This window comes from Talpa occidentalis, unplaced genomic scaffold, assembly GCF_014898055.3.
Source record: "Talpa occidentalis isolate TD23 unplaced genomic scaffold, MPIMG_talOcc4v2.1 talOcc4.17, whole genome shotgun sequence".
NCBI lineage: Eukaryota > Metazoa > Chordata > Mammalia > Eulipotyphla > Talpidae > Talpa > Talpa occidentalis.
In genome coordinates, this window is record NW_023601754.1 from 38,806,416 (window position 1) to 38,822,767 (window position 16,352).

The 16,352-nt window shown below is 50.4% G+C and overlaps 2 protein-coding genes and 2 long non-coding RNA genes across 8 annotated transcripts; 3 read left to right on the forward strand and 1 right to left on the reverse strand.

Moving 5' to 3' along the window:
- Positions 1 to 531: 531 nt before the first annotated feature.
- Positions 532 to 16,225, reverse strand: LOC119250250 (transmembrane protein 233-like). 4 transcript variants are annotated; one of them, XR_005126241.2, is made up of 3 exons: positions 2,553 to 2,854; positions 1,745 to 1,945; positions 532 to 1,095 (listed from the first exon to the last, which is right to left on the reverse strand). XR_005126241.2 is itself a non-coding variant. In XM_037518028.2 (3 exons), exons 2-3 carry the CDS (start codon positions 1,856 to 1,858, stop codon positions 794 to 796), a joined length of 276 nt encoding a protein of 91 aa, XP_037373925.1. In that variant the 5' UTR covers positions 1,859 to 1,945; positions 16,095 to 16,225; the 3' UTR covers positions 535 to 793. The 4 variants fall into 4 exon arrangements, 3 of the variants coding, with proteins under 3 accessions (XP_037373925.1, XP_037373924.1, XP_037373923.1); XM_037518028.2 differs by lacking the exon at positions 2,553 to 2,854 and adding an exon at positions 16,095 to 16,225 and having other exon boundaries at positions 535 to 955; XM_037518027.2 differs by having other exon boundaries at positions 535 to 955; positions 2,741 to 2,856.
- Positions 3,007 to 6,825, forward strand: LOC129146083 (uncharacterized). Its single transcript, XR_008552501.1, has 3 exons — positions 3,007 to 3,846; positions 4,820 to 4,935; positions 6,358 to 6,825. It is a non-coding gene; the product is annotated as an uncharacterized LOC129146083 (long non-coding RNA).
- On the forward strand, positions 6,833 to 7,714 carry PMIS2 (PMIS2 transmembrane protein; the record flags this gene model as incomplete). The annotated part of the gene is made up of 2 exons (XM_054697506.1): positions 6,833 to 7,081; positions 7,258 to 7,714. Coding segments are annotated over 2 exons (378 nt in total), but the record flags the coding sequence as incomplete, so codon positions are not given.
- Positions 12,258 to 15,816, forward strand: LOC119250259 (uncharacterized). 2 transcript variants are annotated; one of them, XR_005126243.2, is made up of 4 exons: positions 12,259 to 12,324; positions 13,273 to 13,383; positions 13,586 to 13,797; positions 15,535 to 15,816. It is a non-coding gene; the product is annotated as an uncharacterized LOC119250259 (long non-coding RNA). The 2 variants fall into 2 exon arrangements; XR_005126242.2 differs by lacking the exon at positions 15,535 to 15,816 and having other exon boundaries at positions 12,258 to 12,324; positions 13,586 to 15,513.
- Positions 16,226 to 16,352: the final 127 nt, after the last annotated feature.

The window sequence follows — 16,352 nt, forward strand, 5'->3', positions numbered from 1 at the left end:
GGTCTGCTGGGCCATGTGGGTAGCTCCCTGGCCAGGGATAGAACTCGTGCTGCAGAGGCTGCAGATAGCTTCATAGTGCTGTGCTTAACCCCTTGCATCACTAGGGAGGCCCAGAGCATATTTATCTTAGAACTGGAAGTTTGTACCTTTTGGTCACCTTCCTCACACCTGGCCACTGTCCTCTCTCCAAGCTTATCTCCTCAGGCTTCCTCATAGCTACACCGCACAGCACCTTTGCACCTGCTTTCCATCTAGATCTTCAATGTAGAGACTCCTTCCCATCCCACAAATCTCAGTGAGGCCCTAACTTCATGGCACCTGCCAGTTACTGTTACATCGCTCTATTTCCTTTGTCGCTCTTATCTTTCTTGACTTATGTCCTGTTCAGTTTCTCCTGTGGGGTGACAAGTTCTGTGAGGCAGGAATCTATTCTGTCATTTTCAATGTAGTATTTCTGAGGCTAGCTCGGAACTTGACACACAGCAGGCACTCTATAGATGTTTACTGAATAAATTAATTCAATACATTTATTGGATAATGAGCACTCAGGGAACTCAAAAAGAGAGAAAAAGAAGGATCACCCAGAAGGCAGAAATCTCCTCATAGGATTTATTATCCCCCAAAGTGTCGGGGAGGAGGGGAGACTTTGTCCAGAGAACAGAGTCGGGGAATGGACATCTGAATATCTGAGTCCAAGGGTCTTCAGGGAGCAAGGAGAGCCCTCCGACTCTGGCCTTCCACCTCTGGACAGAAGAGGGACATAATGGACAGAGGAGATGGGACTAGACCATTCTCAGGGCCTCTTGGATAGTTCAGAGATCATGAAAAGGCGGAGGGCGGCAGTGAAGAACATGGCTATCAGTCCCAGGATGATACTCGTGATGCCCAGGGTGAAGGCCGTCTTGGAATTCTTCTCTGCCTTGACTCTGTCTCCATAGTTGTTGGCAGACTGGGTCTGGGGATGGGGGGGGATGCAGATTGGTGGGAGAGTCCTCAGGAGAGGGTTATAGATGGAGGAGTCCAGTCAGGGAAGAGGGGTTCCTTGGTTGAACGAGGGCTGAGTGGAAGCCTGAAGAGGCCTCCTCAGGAAGAAACCTGTGGCCAGAGTAGGGGTGAAGCTCAGGAAAGGATCAAGAAGGGGGAGTAGAGAGACCCAGAAGAGGACAGAGGACATAATGAAATAAAAAGTGTTCCCAGGGAAGGGCCTCCCCTCATGGCACAGGCGGTTGAGCGCCACGCTGTGAAGCTGTCCGCAGCCTCTGTGGTGTTGGTTCGATCCCGGCCGGCAGGCAAGTGTCCCACATGGCCTGGCAGACCTCTCCTGTCTCACCTGCTGCTCCCCTCAGCTGTGTATTTCGTCAGTCTGCCTGTTCTGCTTCCCACTCTGTCTCTGGTGAATCCTCTCACCCTCCCACGCATCTGGCCTGTACCCTGGTTCTTGTATAAATAAATATTTTTTTTAAAAAGTCTTCCCGGGGAAGAAGCAAAGTGGTGGATTGTGCATGGGGGAAGGGAGGTTTCTGGAGAAAAAAGGGTAACAAATGGGAGCCCCCCCTCCCTCACCAAGAGATTGAAAACCTAAGACAGCTAAGGGGCAAGGTGGTTCTCGGGGAGAAGGCTGGGGTCCTTCTGAAGGGTAAAGAAATGGGTTAGGGGGTAAGAAGGCTATGCCTGGGATGGGAGACAGTGTAGAGGTGTCCGTGCCTGGGAAGGGAGGGGAGTGGGGCCAGGGGTTGTGTCTCACCCTGATCGTGAAGATGAGGGCAATGATCCCCAATGGCAAGCAGCAGAAGAGGGACACGATGGACAGCGGCAGGAAGTCCTCTACAGGATGGTTGGGGGGAGACTGCTCAGGCATCACCGTTCAGCCCAGTGAGGCCTAGCTAGCCCAGGACCTGAAGCCGCCCACCTCGGCCAGCCGCGGAGAGACCAGCAGATTCAAGGTCTGCAGACAGCAAGAGAGAGAAGGGACAAGCGAGGCCCTGAGGAAGGCAGATGGCCTGACCTGACCCCACCAGTCAAGACAGACCCGGAAGCTGATCTTGGCCCACTGACCCTGAGGATGATGCACCACAGTGTCCGCCAAACCCTTGGCACCCCATGACCTTTCCCCGCCTCTACCACTTAACTCTCCCCAGTCACCTATAATATCCCACTGCCTTTCTATAGGTCGCTCACCACAGCCAATAAACTTAACCTTGTATACACCCACCTTCCAGCTCCTAGCACCCTGTATGGCCACATAACCTCCACCTCATAAATCCATCCCTGTCCACACATCACCCCTTCCCTGTCCCTTAAACCCCCTTCCTATCCACCATTACCTCCTCCCCATGTCACCCCCATAGACTTCTGTTCCCAGAAGCTCCTCCCTTTCCTGGCAACTTCCTCATCATCCCCATAACTCCATCAGACTACCCCCTAAACCCTTCCGGTCTCCCCACAGCATTCTTGCTATACCCCAACTGTCTCCTCATGCCTTTGAGCTCTCCTGGTGTCTGCAACCGCCTATTAGCCTCCTCCTTCCCACTGCCCAGGGTCCACGCCCATACCCAAGGATCATCCTTGCTCCATAGTCCATCCACCACGGTCCCGTCCTCCCCCGCGCTCCTCTCTCCATCTGTAACTCCCCGACGTCTTATGAGCCTCAGTTGTGCCTTCCTAAGCATCACCTGGACCTGCTAGAAGCCTCTGCCCACCCCCCTTCAACACCCTCGCGATCTGCGGTTAGCCAACAGACTCGGTTAAGGCGAGAAGCACCCTTCCAGGTTGCCAGGGCGCCGGCCGCACCACGGCATGGCTCCGCTCCCGTCCACGCTGAGATAGCCCCCCCGGGGGCTGTGATTGGCTTCCGTCCTATAAGGGGGAGGAGGTCCCGTCTTTTTTTTTTTCCCCATCTGGGCTTCTGATTGGTTCAATGAACATAGAATTTGTTTTTCTGGGCCCTCCCCCTTCTTCTGATTGGCTCGGTGGATAAAGGAGGTCGGAATTCAGATGTTTGGTTTTCCCTTAGAGACTGAACTCCGCCAGGTGGTTTTGGTGAAAAAACGATACAAGTCGGGGCCTCCCCTGGTGGCGCAGGCGGTTGAGCGACCTGCTGTGAAGCTGTCCCCAGCCACTGCAGTGCAGGTTCGATCCCGCCCACCTTGGAGCAACCCACATGGTGCGGCAGACCTCTCTTGTCTTACCCGCTGCTCCCCCCAGCAGTGTATTTCGTCAGTCTGCCTGTTCTGTTCCCCACGCTGTCTCTGGTGAATCCTCTCAGAGACAGGTTCCTCATCCCTCCTCCCTCAGAGAGTCTGAAATACTCAACGCTGCGGGTATGTGTGAGGACTGTTGACTTAAGCAGAGCCTAGGAGCACACACTGACACTGAAATAGGGAAAGCTATTCCCAAACAGGCTGTAAGCCCTGCATAAGCTGTGTAGGCTCTCTAACTCTTGGTAAGGAAGTGTTCCAGGCCCAAGGGCCAAGTATATTCTTATGTAGCAAGAGGAGGTTGAAAGACCACAGGCAATGCTTTTTTTTTTTTTTAAAGATTTATTTATTTATACAAGTACCGGGTACAGTCAGAAGCACAGGAGGGTGAGAGAATTCACCAGAGCCAGAGCAGGGAGCAGGCAGACTGAGGAAGTACACTGCTGAGGGGAGCAGCGGGTGGCAGGAGAGGTCTGTGCGCGATGTGGGACCCTCATCCGGTGTCCAGGGATCGAACCCACGCTGCAGAGGCTGCAGGTAGCTTCGCAACCCAGCGCTCAACCACTGCACCACCAGGGGAGATCCACACAGGCAATGCTTTCTTCCCACCATACTCCATGAAGAATTATTCCTGACTTCCAGTTGATATGTATGTATTTTCTTTTTCGTGTATGTATTTTCTTTTTCAGTCCTGGACCACGCCTCAATATACTTCTGTCTTTGGGCCTCTGTGGTGGCCTAGGGGTTAAGTCTCAGCACTACCATTGCGCCAGCCCACTAGGGCCTTTCAATCCCCAGCCCGGGAGCCACATGGTGCAGCACACCTCTCCCGTCTCGCCCGCTGCTCCCCTCAGCAGTGTATTTCAGTCAGTCTGCCTGTTCTGCTCCCCACCCTGTCTCTTGGGAATCCTTTCACCGTCCCCCACACCTCTGGCCTACACCCAAGTTCTTCTACACAAAAATTAAATAAAATCTTAAAAATACACTTCCATCTTAGACTAATTGGAGTCTACACCGTGGACTTTATGTGTCAAGCACTTTACGGCAAGCAAATCAGCTCCTCACACCCTCCATTCCCCTAAAACCACTAAGGGAACCATCAGCTAGATCCCAGTGGTATTAGCACCCATCTGATAGTTACCTGTGTCAGCAAGTACTGTGGTGTTTGAAATAGCTGTTTTCTAAAGATGCACATTCAGTTTTTTTTTTCAAAATTTATTTATTCATACAAGAGCTGGGGTATAGGCCAGAGGTGCAGGGGGTGAGAGGATTCACCAAAGACAGAGTGGAGGGCAGAACAGGCAGATTGACCGAGAGCAGCTGGCAAGACAGGAGAGGTCTGCTGCACCATGTGGGTAGCTCCCTGGCTGGGGATCGAACTCGGGCTGCAGTGGCTGTGGCCAGCTTCACAGTGCTGAGACTTAACCCCTTGCGCCACCAGGGAGGCCCTACACATTGAGTTGTTAACTCACAGTTGGATAGGCGAGAACAGCTGGGCTCTATGCTCAGGAGTTCAGAAGGTCTAAAGTCAAGGTGTTGGTCAGACTCTTTTCTCAACTGGAGCTAGGATCCTCTTCCAAACAAGTGGGATTGTGACAGAATCCAGATCCTTACTGCTGCAGGACTGATGTCCTTACTGATGGTCAACTGGAAGCCACTCTGCTGGAGGTGGCCTGCATTCCTTGCCAGGCAGCCCCTCCATCTTCAAGCTAGCCATGGGGAATCTCCCTTGCCTCCGGTAAGTGCCACACTCTGAATCTCTCTTTATTTTTTCTGGTAAGATCCTGATTTAAAGCATTTACATGATTATGTTAGGCCCATATCTATTAGGTTAGGTATCCTCCCTAACAGACAGATGACTAGGGACCTTAACTTCTGCTGTAAAAACCCTTCCCAGCATCCCTTAGTATTTGAATGACTAATTGAGGGAGCCTTTCAGCTGGAACCACCACCTTCCAGTCAGTGGCCAAAACCACCGACACGAAGGAAGGGGAGAGGCCCCACCTTGTGTTCTCCAGGCCTTTCGGGAGACATGAAGGTGTTCCCTTGCCACAAACAGGAGTCTACAAGGAAGGTGATACTGTAGCCATCAAGGGGGCGGGCCCTGTTCAAAGGGAATGCCCCAAGTGTTACTATGGCAGTGCTGGAAGAGTCTGTCATGGTACCCAGCATGCAGTGGGCACTGCTGTAAACAATCAAGGGCAAGATTCTCACCAAGAGAATTCATGTCCTATTGAGCGCATTAAGCTCTCTAAGCACTGAGGCAGCTTCTTGAGACCTGAGAGAAAATGATCAGGAAAAAAGGAAGCCGAAGAGAAAAGCACTTGGGTCCTGCTGAGGCTCCGGCTGCTTCAGGCAGAGTAGCACACTCTGTGAGGCCCCATGGACAGGAGCCCGAGCTGCTGGAGCCCACTCCCCAGGGACTCCTGGCAGGGCGGGTGTGAATAAATAAAGGACGTCTGGATTATAAAAATGTTTCTCTTAACCTCATAAAAGTGTGGTGTCCCCTTGCCAAAAAATATTTAAAACAAAAAGTAGTAACTGAGAGTAGTAACCCGGAAGTCAGAATCTTGGGGTCAGCTGAGAATTCTGGCCACCACAATGGTGACGTCCATTCCCGTCATTCCATCCACTTTTACTAGAAGACATTCTTTCTGCTTTAAAAAAGACCTGCCCCCTCTTCACCTTCTCTCTCTCCGCTTTCTTCCTTCCTGTCAGTATGGACTAAAGAATTCTAGTTTAATTCAACAGTTTATAATCTATTACTAACATTATTCATTTTCCTCCTTTCTGTTTGTAAATCTCTGTTTTTCTTTTTTAATGTCCTGGTTTTCTTTTTTTTAATATTTATTTATTTATACAAGCACTGGGTACAGACAGAAGCACGGGAGGGTGAGAGAATTCACCAGAGCCAGAGCAGGGAACAGAACAGGCAGACTGACGAAATACACTGCTGAGGGGAGCAGCGGGCGGCAGGAGAGGTCTGGGCGCCATGTGGGACCCTCGCCCGGCGGCCTGGGATCGAACCGGCGCTGCAGAGGCTGCGGGCAGCTTCGCAACCCAGCTCTCAACTGCTGTGCCACCAGGGGAGGCCCCCAATGTCCTGGTTTTCTTACCAGGTGTAATTATCTACTTCCTCTCCCCCACTTGTTCTTGGCAGGCGTGCCTGATACAGGCACCCTAGCCTTCTCTGCACGCAGGGGTCTGCGCTGAGAAGAGCCAGGATCCGACCTGATGGCTCCCCATGCATCTCCATCAGGATGGGCGGAGCCAACAGTGGCCGCTGAGCCGCAGGAGGTCCAGGGGCAGCAGAGAACCACGCCCCTTTACACAGGCAGCCAATCAGGACTTGAGGTGCTGCTCCTGCCATTGTGCATGTTTTCACCATTATGAAGAACTGGCCTTTGACGGTTTAAGTTTTGGGGTTCCAGTTGGAACAAAAGGAGGCGCAGTGGGTTTGGCTCTCTGTTTTCAACACACTTTGGGCCTGTCTTGGTCTCACTGGAAAGATCATGGCCGGCAAAGGAAAGATTCCCGACGACCAGCCAGATGACAAAGCTGCACCAGGCCCTGAGGCCCCACCAGGCGCCAAGGCCCCTCCAGGCGCCAAGGCCCCGCCAGGTGCCAAGGCCCCGCCAGGCGCCAAGGCCCGGCCAGGCGCCAAGGCCCGGCCAGGCGCCAAGGCCCGGCCAGGCGCCGAGGCCCCGCCAGGCCCTGAGGCCCCACCAGGCCCTGAGGCCCCACCAGGCCCTGAGGTCCCACAGAAGTGGACACAGACCCCTGAAGAACTGGCATTTTACGCCCCGAATTATGTGTGTTTGACACTCATCGCTGTAGTGTTTTTCCCTCCCCTGGGACTAATAGCTGTCATCTTCTGCATAAAGGTAAAAACAATTTGTAAGTTATGCCCCATCCTGTCCTTTTCCTGCCCCTCACATCTGCTCCTCTTCTGGGGCCTGGGACGGGGTTTCCCCTCAGTGACCGCAAGTGTCCAGCCCTGCCCCATGGGTGTCACAAGGCTGGACTATGAAACCCACATCTAAAGCTCCCCTCCTTACAGACCTGGAGAGCCAACAGGAAGAGCGAATGGGAGAAAGCTTACGTCAACTCAGGCCGAACTGGTTGGCTGGATGTATTCGCCATACTCATTGGTTTAGGCCTCATTTATTACTATGCCCTATTTATGTGAGGGCCAGTAGCTCAGTGGTCCACCCCCAGCAGGACCCAAGCACGGAGTCGCTATCCAGCCAAATCAGCCACCATTTGAGAAACCAACAGTCGATCCATCCCCTGGCCAGCAAACCCAGCAGCCAAGGAACTCAACAACAACCAAACAACTCATTAGCCCAGGACCTACACCCACCACTTGACCTCTGTGTTCTTCCACCTTGGAGATCTGCACTGTCACACCCTAGGGTCCCCATAGCTCCTTGATACTGGGCTGCTCCATCAAAGAAATATTTATTTAAATGAATAAAACTGAAGGGAATGTTCTGGCCTCTCACGCGTGCGCGTGTGTTACTGATCAGTGTCTGTTTTGCTAGGTGTTTCCATTAGTGGGCAGAACAAGGGGTACCCCAGGATTCCCAAACCTGCCTGCTCTAAATAGTTTCTGCCATCTGCCACATCAGGACAAGACATACTCTAGTGCATAAGAATGTCAATGAAAAGAACTTTGATACAATTTGTGCATAACAGAGAAAGAATACAGTTAAAATATGGGTCTCTCTGGTAGCACAGGGGTTAAAGTCTTGGCGCTATCAAGTTATCAGCAGCCACTGCTGCATGAGTTCCGTACCCGGCCAGGGAGCTGACCCACATGGCACAGCAGATCTCTCCTGTCTCACCGCTGCTCCCCTCAGCAGTGTGTTTCAGTAGATCCACCTGTTCTGCTCCCCAATTCTATCTCTGGTGAATCCTCTCACCCCCCACCCCTCTGGCCTATACCCCAGTTATTGTACACATAAATAAATAAATAACATATATATATATATATATATATATATATATATATATATAGTTAAAATAGTTTCTAGTTAAACACCCAAAAGTTACCCATCCCCTCATGGGTAAATGCCCAGCCAAACAAGGGGGGCCCAAAGCAGGGCCACTGAGGCCTGAAAGCCTGCCACAAGTCTAAGGCACCTCCTGGTGGGGACCCAAAGGAAAGGGGCAGAAGGGGCCAGGTAAGTCTGAAAGGAAAAAAGCAAAATCAAAATCCATGTCAAGATGAAGGCTGCCATTGTCAGCTTCTCCACGGGTCTCTCACCCACGTCTTTGTCTCTTTCAAGTGTCTCCTTCTATGTCCCCCAAGTCCCTGGTACAAGTTCAGGACTGAGAAGCAAGTGTGCCTCCTTCACATGTCTTGTTCCATGTACCTCCTCCAGTCTTCATCTCTCTCTTTCTAATCTTCTAGTCTTTTTTAGCTTCCCATCACTGCTCTGTTCCACCCTTCCTTAGGGTGGGGCAAAGAACCTGGAACCTCCACTTTCTATGGATATCACAGTTACATTTCCATGTGAAAATCAGAATGTCCTGATGATGAATCACAGGGACAAAGAAATAAGGCAGTTCCATGGGTCTATATCCCACCCCAGATACTTAAGAACAGTATGGCCTTGGGCAAGATAATTTTCTTAAGCCTGATTCCTTTATCTGTAAAATGGATGTAATAACTGCCAGTGTGGGATGATATTCAGTAATTTGAATCAATATTCTGTAGGTATTTCCCCATTCCAGTAGGAATTCGAGGCTTCTAGTCTCAGAGCAGGGATAGGAAAATAGAAACCTCCAGAATTTGAGATCCAAAGACCTTAGGGGAAGAATGGAAAGACCGAGAAATGAATGTCAGATTTGGCAGAGGAGTTGATGAAGCCTACCTCACCTGTAATACTGAAAGGCGGATAATTCCGGTACATGGAATAAGGGAAGTATAAAGAGATGAAATCCAGGGGCCTCCCTGGTGGCGCAAGGGGTTAAGACTCAGCACTATGAAGCTATCCGCAGCCTCTGCAGCACAAGTTCGCTCCCCGGCCAGGGAGCTACCCACATGGCTCAGCAGACCTCGCCTGACTGCCCACTGCTCCCCTCAGCAGTGTATTTCAGTCAATCCACCTGTTCTGTTCCCCACTCCGTCTCTGGTGAATCCTCTCACCACCACCACCACCGCCCCCCCTGCACCTCTGTCCTGTGCTCCAGCTCTTATATGCATAAATAAATAAATCTTTAAAAAGAGAGATGAAATCCAGCATATCTGTCAGGAGCTCCCTGCATCTTGTATCTCAGGAAGTGGGGGCGGGGGCTCAAAGACCCCAGATAAAACCTGTCTTCCTTCTTCATAGATAAATCTAAAGAGGCTCCAAGATCTCAAAGAAAATGTGCTACATAGCGTGGAAGTCTAGGAGAAATGGTCTCAGACCTCAGTCGACCAGGATAGATATCCTAAGTCCCAAGGTGGTAGAAGGAGTGAGGATCTTAGGAACACCAAATGCCAGGCCGAGACCAGTGATGACAACACCAGAGCCGGCCAGGACGAATGAAAACAAAGATCTAGCTGATACTGAGTTGGGCTGGGGTCAGCGAGCTAGACCCCAAAAGCTCAGTCTTTTTCCTTGTCTCGGCAAGGAAAGAATTCAGTGTCGAGACCTTAGTTAGGCAGAAAAGCAAGAGGTTCATCATCATGCAAGGAGAACAACAGGAAAGTTCTCTGAGCAGAGAGAGGTCCTGAGTGGATAGCTGCTGAGGGGCAGGAAACAGGGGATTATATGTTTTATTCAAAAATGGGGGCAGGGTGACTCTGGTTGTGTCTTTTGAGTTGGCAGGGCTTTGTGTCTGGTTCCTCTCTGTTTGGTTTTTGGGTTTTTTTTATTTATTTATGCATACAAGAACTGGGGTACAGGCCAGAGGTGCAGGGGGTGAGAAGATTCACTAGAGACAGAGTGGGGAACAGAACAGGCACACTGACTGAAATACACTGCTGAGGGGAGCAGTGGGCCAGAAAGGAGAGGTCTGCTGTGCCATGTGGGTAGCTCCCTGGTCAGGGATCGAACTCGTGCTGCAGTGGCTGCAGATAGCTTCATAGTGCTGAGTCTTAACCCCTTGTGCCACCAGGGAGGCCTTCTCTGGTTGGTTTTAAACATTCATCATCAATTGGGGCCAGGGTCTCCTTGACCGGATGATGTCCAGTTCTTGGAAGGTGCTAACCTTGGTCAACACAGGTGTTTGCTCCTGGGGTGGGCCAGCCTGTGGATTTTCCTATTTTCCAGGGTGTTCTCAAGACTGACCCCTCCTCCACCCCCGCCATAGCACTAACTGCCTACATTCCCAACTTATTTCCTCTTTCAATCCCATGGACACCAAACCCCAGAGGCTACTTCTAGTGGTCTAGCTTCATGGACAACCCCAAATTCAGATCCAGAAGCCCCAGACTTAGCAGAACTAAGTTTCTATAACCAAGGAGAATGGAGGTTATCCATAAACATTTCATTGAGGGCCTGAGCAAAAGGCTGTACTTTACCAAAACTCATCTCCTTTTCTTCCAGGGAGCACTACTCAGCCCCATTTCCTAGATTCCCCTTTGTCCAAAAACACTGTCTTTGGCTCTGTCAAAAGTGATGAGGAGGTGGGCCTCCCCGGTGGCACAACGGTTGAGCGCTGGGTTGCGAAGCTGCCCGCAGCCTTTGCAGCGCTGGTTCGATTCCCGGCTGCTCCCCGGCCACGGGAGGAGGGTCCCACATGGCGCGCAGACCTCTCCTGCCGCCCGCTGCTCCCCTCAGCAGTGTACTTCCGTCCTTCTGCCTGCTCTGCTCCCCACTCTGGCTCTGGTGAATTCTCTCGCCCTCCCGCGCTTCTGACTGTACCCAGTGCATGTATAAACAAAACAAACGAACAAACAAATAAATAAATAAATAAAACATGCCTCTATTAAAAAAAAAAAAAAAGTGATGAGGAGGGGCCTTCCTGGAGGTGCAAGGGGTTAAGTGCGGCACTGTGAAGCTATCCGCAGCCTCTGTAGCACAAGTTCGATCCCCAGCCAGGGCGCAGCAGACCTCTCCTGTCTCACCTGCTGCTCCCCTCAGCAGTGTATTTCAGTCAGTCTGCCTGTTCTGTTCCCCACTCTGTCTCTGGTGAATCCTCTACTCCCCACACATCTGCCCTGTACCCCAGTTCTTGTATGCATCAATAAATAAATCTTTTTTTAAAAATAAAAGATGGGCCTCCCCGGTGGCTCAGCGGTTGAGCGCTGGGTTGCGAAGCTGCCCGCAGCCTCTGCAGCACCGGTTCGATCCCCGGCTGCTCCCCGGCCACCGGAGGAGGGTCCCGCATGGCGCGCAGACCTCTCCTGCCGCCCGCTGCTCCCCTCAGCAGTGTACTTCGGTCCTTCTGCCTGCTCTGCTCCCTGCTCTGGCTCTGGTGAGTTCTCTCACCCTCCCGCACTTCTGACTGTACCCAGTGCTTGTATAAATAAATAAATAAATAAATAAATAAATAAATCTTTAAAAAAAAAGAATTTAAAATAAAAAAAAATAAAATAAAAGAAGTGATAAGGAGTGATGTTTGCCACAAACTGGCCGTGGTCCTTAGAAATCGGCCTAGTCACACCCTAAAAGTAATTCATTTCCACAAAGGAATGAGCCCCTCCCCCAAAGAAGAACACTATCACTACAATTTCTACACTGGCAAAAGGCATCTTTTTCTGCCTGCTTGCGTCTTTGCTAGTGTCTTCTCCGTTCCTTTCCTCTAATCACCCTAAACCTATTGGACATAACCAAACGCCTTTGTGTCTTTGGCAAACTTGCAGTGTGCCGATGAAAGGGGAGCTCTGCCGAAACTTTTCTCAGCGGTAACCCAAGGACCAGGCTCACAGTGAACCCACATCTCATCAAAACGACATCATCTGAGTCATCCTCAGAGCCATCCTCAAGTCACTGCCCACTGAAGAAGACCTCTACCCATCAGACCAATCAGAAGCCAGGTGCGTATGACTTCCCCACCCACTCATTATCCTCAACCTCCAATCGGCCAATGGGAGGATAGGAGGCGGGGCCTGTCTGATTTCCATGGAAATCACTGGCAAGTTGGAGAGAGATAGAGGCTCCAGGAGCCGCATGGAGATGCCCTGATGAGGGTGTTTGAGGGGACAGGGGGAAATTATGGGGGGACAGGTGGCGGGAAGAGTTAAAGGGGAGCTAGAGGGATGTTTCATAAGGGTGCAAAGAGGGAGATATAAGTAGAGAAGTATCTAGAGGGAGAACCGTTGAGGAGAACAGGCGGCTGTTATAAGTGGACTGAGGTGTTGAAGGGTCAGGAGGCTGGTTATAGAGGTAGAGAGGTGTTAGAGGGAGACTGCAGGCACAGGGGACACGGAAGAGGCTAAGAGATATAGAGGCCCAAATGTCTTAGAGGAGCCAAATGAGAGGGGGAGGCAGGGAGGGTGGAATTAATAAGTGAACAATAAGGGCCATTGCAGGACTGTGACAAACTCTTAGGACAAAGTGAGGAACATTATAAAAGGGACAAAGAGAGAGCTAAGGTAGACATCAGAAGTTGTATAAGCTGGAGTGTTATTAGGGGGCAATGAAGGTTTTACAGATGAAAAGTAAGAGTGTGAAAGTTTCCAGTGAGGGTCCCCCTTGGTGGGGTGTTTTGTAAGAGCTATGAGAAGGCACCTATGGGGAACTGTGAGGAAGTTGTACGATAGAGGGTCAGTTGAGGTTTTAGGAAAGACAACAGTCATCAGAATGGGTAAGGGATCCTGGGGGAACAGTGGAAAGGGCCAAGAGAGGCATGTGGTAGGGTTCTGGAAAGCAGGTATTAAGGAAGCAAAAATCAGGTTATAGGAGGCAGGGATTCCAGGGCATGAGGAAGCAGGTAGAGGCTAGGTGGTAAAAGAAGACAGGGTGATGTTAAGAGGAACCATATAAGAGTTTCAAGGAGTCGATGAGAGTTTTGAAGGGGGTTAATGAAGAATTTATGGGAGCCAAGGAGAGGTGTATGAGCATGAAAAGGAAGTAGCTCAGAGGGGATAGCAGAGTTCAGAAGCCATACTGAGCCACAACCCACTCCCTGCTCCCAGGTGTTTGAATTGTGGCATAACAAGCCGCCCAATGACTACATGTGCCTGTCAATTTTGGCCTTCTTGCTGTGTTTCCCCATCGGCATTATAGCATTGATCTTCTCTCTCCAGGTGGTTATCTGTGTCCTGCCAATCCTCTCTCCCTGCCCCCTCTCCTTCCTGCCCTCACCCTGACTCAGATCTTCCTTGTTTCCCTCCTGTGGGTTTAAGCCCCCACCCCGGTCCTTCTAGTTCCATGGCTTACCTACAACCAGTAATCCGCTAAGTCCATCTATTCCTGTCCTCCCCCACCCCCGCCGCCCTGAAAACTCAGACGAGGCTCCTGAACAGATGGAATGACCGAATGTCAGCAGTGGAGACCTCCCACCAAGCCTACTACATCGCAATCACTGGGGTTATCCTAGGAAGCATCATCATACTCACCTTCACGATTTACATCACAGTAGAGTTTTTGTCTCGGTAACTTCTCTCCAACTAATGAACAAACCATCAAATACATACAACTGTGTGCTCCTTACCTAGACTGTAAGTATACATTTGGGCCAGTTGGGATACCTGCTCCTTGATGTCTGGAGTGCCAGGTGTTACCACCTGAGCCACCCCCCTGATGTCACTGATGGGGGAAGGAAGGGATAGCTCAGGGAGCCCACTGGATCAGAGCTCAAGACCAACCTGCAAACCCTCCACGAAACGGGCTCCCAAGGAGACATGCTAGGATTCTGCTTCCCGGGGCAGATTCCCCTCCTTTTCACTCCTAGTTTCATGACACAAATCTACTATGTCGACAAAAGGTTTTGACTGCGCTGCCTGACTCTGGGGACATGGCAGTTACCACTTCAGACCCAACCCTATCCCTTTATAAAGCAGAGAGCAAGACAGACAGTGATGGTTGAAAGTGATCCAGTCAAATGCAGCAAACACAGGGAAGTGAGTTGTAAAAGGCCAGACTAATCTAGGTTCGTGTGATCCATCAGAAAGCCAGAGAGTCATTAGCTGTCAGAGAACTGGTTAGAATTCAAGTCAGGTTATGATTATAGAGCTTCTATAAGCAGTTATGGTTGTTTTCTGTCCCCCACTCACCCACCAAGCTTGAGATTTATTCATCATTCAACAATACTTCCTGAGCACTTATGATGCACCAGACACTCAGCTAAGAATTAGGAGGGCGACAGAGCAAAATAATAAGACCCCTTCTAATGGACCTTACATTTTAGTAGTGGGAAAAAAAACCTGTTCAAACAGACCTCAAAATAAACAAAATAATTTCAAGTGAATGCAATAGAGAAAATAAATAGGGTGATGAGTGAAACCAGTGCCAGTGCTAATGGTTGATATCATGGTTAGTGGTTAACAATGCCACCACTGTTAATGGTCTACAAGAAGTTAAGAGAAGAAACTGTCAGTGTTTTGCAATTTACAGCAATTTGACATGCCATTGCCATTGCCATGACATCCAAGCATATGAACAAAAGACTTGTCTTGCTCAGCAGAGTAGAAACCAAAATGATCTATCCTTACAGATTAGGGAGATCAAAAAAAAAAAAATGGGTCCTACTGGAGACCCGCAAATAGTCTGAGATGCCCTGGGTGGTGGGCAATGAGGAAGATATATTGTATATTTCAGCAGCTAAAAAAACAGATGTTTATTTCACACCCACGGAACCTTATAATGTGGGTGTTTTTGGTGGTCTGTGTATTAAGTCAGAGATTCAGGCACCCTCTGCTTGGTGATGATGCCTCTTCTAAGAACCCAGAGTCCTTTGAATCCAGGCATACAAAGAATGGAGAAGCCCAATTTGCATCTTAAAAGTCTTGGCCTGAAAGTGAGCTTTTGTGCTCTGTTGGTGGGAAGGCGAATAGGTACCACCACTGTGGTTCTTCATCAACAAATTAAAATTACTATATGATTCCACAGTTCCACTTCCGAGTATACACACAAAGAAAATTAAATCATCGCTGGCTACTCATGGTAATAAAGAAGGTTTCATACCTGAAATTAGTGTGGTATAAGTTTAAGACTGCACTTCTACCTGGGCCCAGCACGATCCTCGGCCCCCATTCCTCATCCTGCTCCCACTTCTTCCCTGGATTCCCAGCTTTAATCTCACCCACCACTTCCTTTCCCCCATTTGGTTATTCAACATCTGTTTAGAGAGTCAGACTCTGTCTTGGACACCAAGGGCAGAGTGGTGAGCTATGCAACCTTGTTGAATTAAAGGTCCCTGAATGTGGCCAGTTCTTGGGGTGTTCTCTCTACTCTAGGTCTCACACCTACTTCCAAAGTGTATCCAGGGCCTCCGTGGTGGCGCAAGGGGTTAAGATGCAACCGACGAAGCTATCTGCAGCCTCTGCAGCACGAGTTCGACCCCCAGCCAGGGAGCTACCCACATGGTGCAGCAGACCTCTCCTGACTCACCCATTGCTCCCCTCAGCAGTGTATTTCAGTCGATCTGCCTGTTCTGTTCCCTACTCTGTCTCTGTGAATCCTCTCACCCCCAAACCTCTGGCCTGTACTCCAATTCTTGTATGCATAAATAAACCTTAAAAAAAAAAGAAAAAAAACAAGGTGCAACCAGATCGCTGCCCTCAGACTGTGTCCCCTACTGGCTCACTCCTGACGCTGCTTTTCTACCATCCCTGCTTGGTGACGTGTGTATGTCCCCCCTGAACGGTGACCTCCTTGCGTAGAGACTGGGGTGGTCTCGGCCATTGAAGTGTCTCCAACACAGGATCGGCTCCCGTTAGGAATGGTCAAAGACGAACGACGACCTGTCTCGCACCTGAGACACCCTGTTTCGAAAATCAAAGAGCAGTATGTTTACCAGACGAGCATCTCCGGGCCTGCTTCTTGTCCTCCTAGGATGAAAGTCCCGTTTTATCATGGGACAAACCCAGGGAGGCATGAGGGACCTACTGCCTCCTGGAGGCAGCTGGTAGTGACCGCGAGGACGCGGAAAACAAGAGTTTTCCGTCGTTTCTTCGCGCCCGTTTTATCTCCTCGCGAGGGAGGAGCTGCAGTCCAGCCCCGAGACGGCGCAGACCGGGGGCCGTGGTCTCCCTGGCGACCTGTGACGTCAGTG

Coding starts and splice junctions, on each gene's coding strand:
- LOC119250250 (XM_037518028.2), bottom strand. CDS start 1,858: ATGCCTGAGCAGTCTCCCCCCAACCATCCTGTAGAGGACTTCCTGCCG. Junction 956..1,744: donor CCCTCATCTTCACGATCAGG/GTGAGACACAAC, acceptor CCCCATCCCCAG/ACCCAGTCTGCCAACAACTA.